Source organism: Gossypium raimondii, chromosome 1 (assembly GCF_025698545.1).
Source record: "Gossypium raimondii isolate GPD5lz chromosome 1, ASM2569854v1, whole genome shotgun sequence".
Classification (NCBI taxonomy): domain Eukaryota; kingdom Viridiplantae; phylum Streptophyta; class Magnoliopsida; order Malvales; family Malvaceae; genus Gossypium; species Gossypium raimondii.
Genome location: NC_068565.1, coordinates 372,522 through 383,766, shown reverse-complemented (window position 1 = coordinate 383,766; position 11,245 = coordinate 372,522). Strand labels below are relative to the sequence as shown.

The following is an 11,245-nucleotide window of genomic DNA, read 5'->3' as shown; positions in this document are numbered from 1 at the left end:
GTTCGCGAAGTCTGATTTTGACCGCCATTGTTCTTTTTATTTAGCATTAATTCCAAAATTAGCCCTCAAACTATATCAATTTTCACATTTAGATACTTAAATTTTTTTTTATCAAAAGTTGTACCTAAAATATCCATTTCATGTTATTTTACCCCAAAAATATATCATGCCTGATAAGAATGTGCCATGTGGCATGTTTTTATTGGTTGTTATTGTGTTCTGAAGTAAAATGAAATAAAATTAATAGTTTAAATTCCACTTTAAATTAAAAATTATGTACCTAAATGAAAAATGGCATAGTTTGAAGGTAAATTTTGTATTTAAGCTTTTAATAATGTATAGTATTATTTCTCTTTTTTTCTTTAATGTCAAGTTATGCTATTATTCTTTTATTATGAATTTAGTTTTGAAATTTGCGTCATGACCCAAATAATAGCAATTAAATATGTTTGGTTAAATTTTACTATTACTCACGTATTATATGTAAGTTGTGGATTTAATCTTTTATTCTTCAATTTGATTATTTTAGTTCCTATATATTTCAAATTTAAAAGTTCAATTTTGACTAAAATAATAATGATTAAATCTATTAACTAAAATGGCATGGGTTTTTTATAAGTATCGTAGAAATAACAAGTGACATTTCATGATACACGTGATAATATATTTGCTATATAAGACTTTAGAAATGATAAATTTTAATTTAATAAATTTAAAAATAAAAAGTACAAAAGTGAAAATGATCGAGAGTAAAGTATTATGGGCTAAATTGACAAATTAAGTATAATAAGAGAACTAATGTTGAATTTTACCTTTATTTAATAACACATGTTAATCATTCGTGTTTTGTTTTCATCGAGAATTTTGTCTAAATGAGAAGCTTTTTAATTATATTTTGTAAGAATACATGGGTCGTTCATTAAGGTCACAATAAATATTATATAATAACTAATCTGAATTAAAAATAAATTAATAAGAATCGATTATCGATATTGTTCTCAATGTAGAAGAACGTGAGTTCGAGTGTGTTGAAGTGTGTTACATTTTTATTTAAGGGTTGGAGAAAATTTTTTAATTAATAATTATTTTAGCTAATAAATTTTAAAAATATTAAATCCTATTTGTAAAAAAAAAAAATTGGGTAAAATTGCATACCCAACATAAAAAAAATAGAAAGAAATTAGGTCCCTGACAAGTTGGAGTTTTACTTGGAATTCAAGTTAGGTTTGAATTTAATTTAACATAAAAGTGGAGATGTTTCCATTTATTAGGCTTCACCATTCAAAAACAAAAAACAAAAAAAAAAACTTGTTGGTTAGGTTTTGAATTCTATCTAAAGTTTTGATGGGTTCTTAAAAGGAGAAACTCTTAAAATATTTGAATAGACGAAAATTACATAAGTCTAAAGAGTTGGTGTTCGGTTGGGCTCAATAGAAGAGATTTTGTTAGAGTTGTTCATGGATCGAACACTTAATCAGGTCTAAAGGCTCGCTCGAAAAATGAGAGGATTTGGATAAGAATATAGTTTTGACAAAAAAATGAGGCTTGTTTTTTAAACGAGCTGGGCCTCAGAATAAGCTTTTTTTTGCTCGAGCCCAACCCGGCCCAAATACATGTCTTTAAAATTTGTTGGGAAACATTTGTTTCAATGTTTTTAGTGTATTTAATATATTATATTTTTAAATTTGTTTTATCTAATAAAATTATTTTTAAAAAATTAACATGGGTCGGGCTCGGGTTTAGCATCTATATTCTGGGTTGGACTTGAACAAAATTTTAGACCCATTTTTCGAGTCAATCCCAAACATATCAATCGAGCCTTAACTTTTGTTAGAGTTTGACCCGACCTGACTCATAAACAACTCTAGACTTGAGCTGAAAAATTGTGACATATAAGTCATTTTACACAGAGGATGCTACCATTTGAGCTGTTTTGCAAAAAGCCTTCTGAGTTCATAGGCTAGATCTACAAACTTGAAAAATAATATATATAGTGCAAATACAAACTTCACAAGACTAAAGGAGCTACACTTTGCCCCCAAATTTAAAAAATTATTTTTGGTGTTTCAAAATTGATTAAATCTTAAATTAATATATGATAAAAATATATTTTGACCTCTCAATAATTGATAATTCAATTTATGGTTTCATCCCTGCTTATGTCAAGCATAAGAACATTCAAATTAATTTCACTCGATAGTTAAAGTTACTCAAGTTTGACTCGAAATTGATCGAAACCAATTTTTTTTTTTCTTTAGGGAATCAAAACTCAATATCTTGCAAACACAACCTTCTCATTTACATCCTACACAAAGGCAAACAATATAAAATTATATAACTAACATACTACTTTATCAATAGTTTCCATAAGAATTAGTCATTACAATCACTGAAGCAAATAATTTAATGGTCAAAATCTACTTGGAGTCCCTATATTATTATGTAAAGTTCATTCTAGTCCATCTACTGAAAAATGCAACAAATTAGTCATTGTACATTAGAATTTTATTTAAATCATGACACCATTACAATTTGCTGGTAATTTAGATAAAACATATCATATCCAACTGATACGATCCACCCGACCCATAAAAACCCAACCATCCCCCCATCAAAAAAAAATCTATGTATTTTCCAACCACGTAATATGGACGCTTTTGGGGGATGGTTGGATTTTTTAATGGGTTAGATAATAGATAAATTTGTTGGGTATGCTATATTTTGTCCAAATTATTAACAAATTGTAACGCTATCATGATTTGAACAAATTTTAATATACAAGGACTAATCTAAAGTAATTTTAATAGAGGGACTAAAAGAACTTTACTTAATAGTACATGAACTCTTAGTAAACTTTGAACATAATTTAACTCGCTAACTAATTAATTTGTACACAATTTTTCACATTATGAGACTCTAATCTAAACACTCAAGGTCCAAGATTTTAACTATTGCAAATAATGTCATTCATCTATTTAAATTATAATTTTGTTTTCAAGACACAACTTGAACAAGTAAGTTAAGTTTCCTAAAACAAAATACAAAAAAGGAAAATTGATCCTAAAATTAGAAACCCCAAGAGTTCCCCCTCCATTTTAGGAAATGATAAAGAAAAAAAGGAAAACTCATGGTTTAGGAAGAGCTTACCTAACCAAACAAAAACAAAACAAAAAAGGAAATTATTACCCAAATTTGTTCCATTGTCTCTTTTATCTTCTCTTACAAGTATGCTATTTCCATTTTCTTTTTTAATTTGTTGAGTTAAAGCTCCATTTTTTTTTTCTTTTTGTATTCTTCTTCATGGCTAATTAGTCTTATGGTATGTCATTTTTTTTAATGCAAATTACAATAAATAGTTGATTATTGGTAAAAGATCGTATTTTATGTCTAATTTGTTGTATATTTCATTATAGAGGTCACCCAAAGGGATTGTTAGGAGGATAGAAGAAGGGGTTTTTCAAGGAAACCTTTGAGAAAAATACCCCAAATGGCTTCTTCCCCAAAAGGTTCTCCACCTTCATCACGTGTTTCATCACCACCTCCACCAGCGGGGGATAAGTCCACGGCGCCACCGCCAGTTCCAGCTTCCTCGCCACCAAACCCACCTTCGGCGCCACCGTCTCCCCCAGCAGAGTCAAATTCACCTTCACCACCTTCATATTCAAGTACTTCATCCTCTTCACCACCGTCGACACCCGCTTTGCTGCCACCGACATCTCCTTCTACATCACCGTCACCACCATCGACCTTGTCCTCGTCACCTTCATCGCCATCGTCATGGACATCACCGACAATATCGACGTCAAAATCACCCTCATCATCATCAACAAGATCATCAACATCGCCTTCACGGAAACCCTCATCGAATAACAATGGAAACAATCAAAATAATACCACCGTAACAAACCCTACACCATCACCACCACCACTGTCACCACCATCATTATCATCACCATCATCATCGCCACCACCACTGCCAGCAAATTCGCCACTTGAAAATAGCTTACCGAATCCTTCTTCCACCCCAATACTTTCATCCCCACCACCAACATCAAACTCATCCACTAATCAAATTGAAAACACACCAAAATCATCTAGTATGCCATTTTCATCTACATTGCCAATTATAATAGGTGTTCCAGTTAGTGTTGGTTTATTACTTGGTCTCATTTTAATGTGCCTCAATGCGATGCGCACTAAAAGGAAAGAAGACTTGGAGAAGCATGTGCAAAAAGGTAAATATATTTTGATTTAATTCCCGAGTTTCCATACTCTTTTGAATTTTTTAAAATTTGGTTCTTCTGCTTTTAAGTTTAGAAATTTAGTCTCTTTAATCCTCTGATCTAAAAATTAAAGTCTAATTGATTATACTATTGATGAACTTCAGTTAAATTTGAATATGTGTTATTTTAATTGTTTTTGTTAAAATATATTTCAAGTCCTTGTACTTTTTGTACATTTAGAATTTCGTCCTTCTATTTATATTTTCACGAGTTTAGTTCTCTACTTCTTGGATTTTAAAATTCATGCTCAATTATTAACACAATTAAAATTCTCTTGTTAAATTCTAGTTTATTACAATGTCAATTTTTTGTTAGATAACTACTGAGCGGGTATTTTTTTTATTCCAAAATTTCACACTAGCGAATTTAACAAAAAGAATTTTAACGATGTTAACGACAGAACTTGAAATTTAAAATTTGAAAACTAGAAAGACTAAATTCTTGGATATATAAGCACGTGGACTAAATTCCAAATGTACGAAAGTACATGGACTTAAAGCATATTTTAATTTTTTTTGATACATTTCCTAAATTACCCATAGACCTTCAAACCCTAAACTAACAAAATTGGAGGATATTATGTGCTTAAGTGCGCTTGAACACACAACCTCAAAGTTGTTGTAACATCAATGGTGCCAACCGAGCTAGGACTCAGTCGACATGAGACTAAGTTATCTAATTAAAAATAGTGGGATTAAATCTAAAAAATTGAAAGAATACAGGGATTGGAAGCACAATTTAATCATGTACTTCAAGTTGTTGGCATCAGTATTGTTGCCAGCGCAGGAGGACGTGGGTTTGAGTGCGCTGAAATGCATTATCCTCCTATTTAAGGGTTGGGGAGGGGATATGGGTAATTTTAGGAATTGTATAAAAAGAGCGAAGATGACAAAAACCTATAATGAGATTAATGTTAAAAAAAAAAGTCTTTGATCAATCTTTTCTTCTGAAAATTGCCATGCATTTTGATTGATATGTATAGGTGATGCTGAAAAAGGAATTGGGAACAAAGCAAATGAGCATGCTGATAATATACTAGTGAGTCCAAGTGGGATTGTAGGTAAAGGAGGGTCACCACGAGAGGAAGCACCTCCATATTTTTCACCCAAATATCAATCACCATTAGGGATCAACAAGTGCTCTTTCACCTATGAAGAGCTTGCCATTGCAACTCAGGGGTTCTCTCAGAAGAATTTGTTGGGTCAAGGTGGGTTTGGGTTTGTTCACAAAGGGGTCTTACCTAATGGAAGAGAAGTGGCTGTCAAGAGCCTAAAATCAGGTAGCGGGCAAGGCCAACGTGAATTCCAAGCCGAAGTTGAGATCATTAGTCGCATTCATCATCGACACCTCGTTTCTCTTGTTGGGTTTTCCATTGCTGGGGATAAAAAGATGTTGGTCTATGAGTTTCTTCCAAACAAAACTCTTCAATTCCACCTTCATGGTATGTAATAGGATAATGGTACTTTTTTTATCAATTTTTTTTTTGTGTAAACCAGAGTATCTGGCCTCACATTAGATTTGAGATCAATCCATGTTGAATTAGGTGTGTTAAATACACTTATCAAGATTTGAACTTATATTCTCACCTTTACAAGGATGATTCTACTACTAATATTGATAGCTTGTTGGTTTTCAGCAACATTGCTTACTGCATATGGAATATGTGATTGGTTTAATTATGCGTTCAATCCTTATACTCTTCAAACTTTTGAAATTTAGTCCTTTTTCTTTAAATTCCATGAATTTAGTTTCTCTACTTGTTCCATTTTTAAATCAAACAAGTAAAGGGATTAAATTCCTAGAATTAAAATAAGGGGACTACATTTTAAAAATCTAAAAAAATACAAGGATTGAGGGTGTAATTAGACCAATATGATTATAATAAGAACCCTATTTATACTATCATTGATTGTTTGGCTACAGAGAAAGGTCTCCCAACCATGGACTGGCCTACTAGGCTTAAAATTGCACTTGGAGCAGCTAAAGGCCTTTCATACTTGCATGAAGATTGTAAGTAATTTTCCCCCTATATAGCATTGTTTATTTTTATATAGTACCTAAACTACTCATAACCCACAACCTCCAATCTAAAGTGGATGACATTATACACTTAAGTGAATTGGAATCCACATCCTATAAGTTGTTGCAAAAACAATGATTACAACTAAGTTAAGACTCAACGGGCTTTTGTATGGCATTGTTAATTCCACATTTCTATATATTTCTTTTTCTAATGCCATTTAAGGAAACAGGCCACCCTCGCATCATTCATAGAGACATCAAATCTGCCAACATCTTACTTGATTTTTGTTTTGAAGCCATGGTATGTCAAGAACTTCAAAATTATTTAATTAAATTGTGTTTGTTTTAGTTTTTTCAAAATATATATTTGAATTGTAATTCAGGTGGCAGATTTTGGATTGGCTAAACTTACTCAAGATAGTAATACTCATGTCTCTACTCGTGTCATGGGAACATTTGGGTAAGCAAAAATGTTAAAATTGCTTGATAAGGTGGAAAAATTTTGAAATTTAGAAAAAATGAAAGAGAACAAAAACATTTTTTTCTTTTAAAGTGAAAAAAGTTATATTTTTCTTATCAATTACTTGGTAAAGTTAAAAAATAGGAGGAAAGAAATAAAATTTTTGAAAAAATACATAGTCATGTAAATTTGCACACTTTATATCTTTCTTATTTTCTCTTCTCTTATAATTTTAAGGGTTAATGCACTATTTGGGGCCTCAACTTGGTAATTGTTCCAACATTGGAGCTTGAATTTTTTTTAATCGAAGGTAGTACCTGAACTTGGCAATTGTTCCCACATTAGGGCCGAAACTTTTTTTTGTCCAATTTAGTCCTTAAACTTGTCAATTATTCTTACATTAGGGCTTGAACTCTTTTTTGTCCAAGTTAGTCCCTAATGTTTCCTTGAAAAAAGTTGGTCCAAAAAGAAGTTTAAGCCCTAATTTGAAAACAATTGCCAAGTTTAGGGTCTAACTTGAGTAAAAAAAGTTTAGGCCCCAATGTGAGAAAAATTGTCTAGTTCAAGCCCTAGCGTGAAAGTAATTGATACGTTTAATGACTAACTTGGACAAAAAAATTCAGGCTCCAATGTGGGAACAATAGTCAAGTTTAGGCCCTAAAAAATTGCATTGACCCTAATTTCAAATTGGAATTATTTATTTTTGGTCTAATTATAAGTTTCATCCATTTACTTTAATTCGTTAGGATCATATCTTCATGTTTTACAAAAACTAAGAAGTGAGTCCAATTGGATACCACTATTAAACCTTCTTGTCAAATCATTGACCTCGAAATCAACAATTCAATAGTTTATATGCAAACTATTAGCAAAAAAATAATAGTATGGTTCTTGTGTTTACCAATAATTGAACTGACTTTTTAATTTTTGTAAAATACTAGGACTAAATTCCAACAAACAAAAGTAAAGAGACTGATTTCTTTGTTTTTATAAAACAAAGGGATGAAATCTATCATTGGACTTTTGCTTTTATGCATTTAGGATTGGAAAATTTTGTCAATCTTTCATAATTTCTTTCTTCTCACTTTTCTTTACAACTAAGCACATTGAAAATTTATTTCTTTTCACTTTCACTCTTTTCTTTTCAACCTTTCACTTTTCCATACAACCAAGCACACCCTAAATTCTTTGATTTTGAATTGTTTAAAGCCTCATATGATTTTTATTATAATCAAACAAATGCAGTTACTTAGCACCTGAATATGTATCAAGTGGTAAGCTGACAAACAAATCTGATGTTTTCTCCTTTGGCGTTGTGTTATTGGAGCTGATAACCGGACGTCGGCCTTATAATCCCACATCAAATATGGATGAAAGCTTAGTAGATTGGGTATGAAATATATAAACTTTAACATCTTTGATATAACATCAAATGTTGATATTGAATAACTAAACTATATAATATGCATATATATGTTTGTATATGGATTAATAGGCTAGGCCCCTATGTGCAAGAGCTATAGAGGATGGGAAATTTGGTCAATTGGTGGATCCACGCCTAGGAAACAATTTTGTCGACCATGAGATGGCATCCATGGTTTCATGTGCCAGTGCATGTGTTAGGCATTCTGCTAGACAACGACCCAAAATGCGACAGGTATTTATCTATATTGTTCTTTAAGTGCTTAATTGAGTTGGTTTCACTCATTAACTAGGTTTCAAAGAGGTTAGAAAATTACTAAAAATGCATTATTTTTTTCTAAAGTAACATATTATTATGAGAGTGTTTTTATCTTTTATATTTTTATATAAAAGTTAGAAAAATACACATGTCTAGTGGTTGAAGAGGTGGTTGGTTCACTGAGTTGGAGTGCATTATCTAGTGCTTAAGAAGGTTAACCGTGCACGATTGTGCATAGTTGGACTCGAACATATGTATTATAGTTAGCATAAATGGTAGCATTCTCACAAAAAAAAAATGACCCATAAGTTATAAGGCATGGGTTCCAGTTCAACCATGGGAGATCGCGCATAACCCGCCTTCTTAAGCACTTAACAAAACTCTCTCGCTTTGTGAACTCGCTACCAGGGGCAAAGCCAAAATTTTTTATAAGGAGTTGCATATCTATATGAGAGTTAAAATGTAATTTCACCATTGTATTGGTTTATATCTTTATAGTTTTTAGAATGCATAAAATAAAATTTTATTGTTTCTTCAAGCACTTGGCCTTTTGATATAGTTGGGAAACAAAACTCCCATAGGGGACAATTTTGGACTTGTTGAAGTGTCCGCCTTTTCCGAGCACATGAAATTTGCTATACTTCTCGAGTAAAAAAATCCCTCAACAAGCTTGAAATGTGCTTTTGAAAAGCAAGGCTAAGCACACCTAAACGAGTAACACTTGTGAATCATATCTATTTTTGTCTATTGAAATAGATTGTGTGTGCATTAGAAGATGGTGTTCCATTAGATGACCTAAGTGAAACCTCGAAACTCGACCAAAGTTCAACCTCCAACTCCAAAAGCGACGACACTAGCAACGAATCGAGTTCATACACTTTAGAAAGCAAAGAATATGGAAGCAACAACAATGACGATACGAACCATTGCCATCTCAATCCTTCTTCCTTTAGTAGTGACTCAAGTGAGACTACGAGCAAGGCTAGAGATGACCTTAAGTAAATCTGAGGTTTGATGGGTGCTTGTACTATAGGTTGAATAAGAATGAATTAATTTCTCCATTATAAAAGCGAGAAATCTAGATTTTATAAATTTTATCTTTTTCCTTTCTTGAGAAAAGTTTGTGTACATTTAATTTGGAGGCAAAAAGGTAAAATATTAAATGGTTTTGAGATGACATGAAAAATGAAAATATATTGAATTGTTGTGTTTCGAAGTGACATGTAAAATGAGCAATGTAGTCCTTGTCACGTTTCATGTTGAATTTTGTTTTTTGGTACAACTCACACACCACGACAGAAGTAAATCACTACTACATACACATCATTAGTAGGGAATTCTTACGACTCTATTAGCTTTGATATCCTAAACTTTTGATATAAAAATATTTAAGATAAATTCTATATATTATATTTCATAAGTCATTTAGTGGAAATATGGTTGAAAGTTTTATCAAACATTTTCAAAGAATTGCAAAGTACTCAAATACATGTTTCAAATGTGTTTTAACTTATCAAAATATTTTTTGAGCCATACCAAAGTGTTCTAAGGTGTTTAAATTGATTTTATACAAGTCTGGAACTAGGTTCCGATACATATTTTAGTTTATCGAGGCATAAAAAGTCAACAAGCTACTGACTTAAAGGTATCGAAGATGGGCTATGGTCTTGTATGATAGTTTTCTAACGACTATTTTTTATGAGATGTACCGATACATAATTTTTATGTATCAAAACATAAGCTGCAAGATCACTTTTTTTAGCCAAAAATTAATGCTCCAAACAACTCCAAAACATCCCTAATGGCTATAAACAACTACATATCACTTCCTTGATATAAATACTTATCAAGAACACTTTAAGACTTAAGAGAGAGATATCTAAGCATCAAATACAAGATAATTAACTTCAAATCTTTAGTTTTTTTCATTTCTCTTATACATATTTCTTTGAGATCTTATTGTCAATTTTTTTCTTACTCTCATATATTTGTATTTAGAGCTTCAATTTGTAAACACACACCTATTAGAGGTTCTTATTAGTTTGCTCATCTTCTATTTGTTGTAAAGAGTATACTTAAGGTTTTATAAACCTTAAGTAGATTGTTAAGGGTTTCTAGTTGAGCAAAAAAAGCTAGAGGGTTTTAGTTTAGCCATCAAAATTAGGGGGAAGGTTCTATCTTAGCCTTTGTCAAAAGATAAAGATTGTAAATGTTATACATTTTCTTTGAAAGGTAGCAATTTTCTAGTGAATTAGGAAAATCCTCAGTTGAGGTGTACTAAGGTACTAAAGCTAGGAATTTAGGGTCGAACCATTATAAATCGAATTGTCCAAACTATTCTTGTTTTCTCTTTTATTTTAGAATAGTTTGTAGAAGTTTTTAAAATATCAATTCACCCCCACTTGGTTTTTTTGGACCTAAAATTAACATCAAAGTTAGCTCTCTATTGAAGGTATCACCACCAAAAATACGATTCAAGGCACAAATATCAAGTTTGAAAATGACACATTATTTCAGCTCAACTAGCTTAGGAGAGGGCCAATTCATTGTAAGATCTCCTTACTTTAATAAAGAGTTCTATACTTATTGGAAGACAAGGATAAAACTCTCCAATCAACCAAATAGCTATCATGTATGGAGGATCATCTCAAATTGAGACTTGAAGGTGCCCGATAACGGAGATGAGTGGGAAGAAGGTGACAAGCATAAAGCTCAACTCAATGCCAAGACCATGCATACTCTCTTCTATGCATTAAGGTCTAATGAGTATAATAGAGTGCCACAATATTAAAGTGCCAA

At 31.7% G+C, this 11,245-nt stretch overlaps 1 protein-coding gene across 1 annotated transcript; it reads left to right on the top strand.

The window, feature by feature from the left end:
• Window positions 1-3,271: 3,271 nt before the first annotated feature.
• On the top strand, window positions 3,272-9,590 carry LOC105773038 (proline-rich receptor-like protein kinase PERK5). The gene is made up of 9 exons (XM_012594639.2): window positions 3,272-3,319; window positions 3,414-4,235; window positions 5,266-5,724; window positions 6,207-6,293; window positions 6,536-6,606; window positions 6,689-6,765; window positions 8,011-8,155; window positions 8,261-8,422; window positions 9,203-9,590. The coding sequence occupies exons 2-9, from the start codon at window positions 3,488-3,490 to the stop codon at window positions 9,446-9,448; spliced, it is 1,995 nt and encodes a 664-aa protein (XP_012450093.1). The 5' UTR covers window positions 3,272-3,319; window positions 3,414-3,487; the 3' UTR covers window positions 9,449-9,590.
• The last annotated feature ends 1,655 nt before the right edge of the window (window positions 9,591-11,245 follow it).

Excerpts from the sequence above, each read along its gene's own strand:
- LOC105773038 (XM_012594639.2), top strand. The coding sequence starts at position 3,488 with ATGGCTTCTTCCCCAAAAGGTTCTCCACCTTCATCACGTGTTTCATCA. Across the intron at positions 4,236-5,265 it reads GGAGAAGCATGTGCAAAAAG|GTGATGCTGAAAAAGGAATT; the intron begins GTAAATATATTT and ends TGATATGTATAG. Across the intron at positions 6,294-6,535 it reads TTCATACTTGCATGAAGATT|GCCACCCTCGCATCATTCAT; the intron begins GTAAGTAATTTT and ends TTAAGGAAACAG.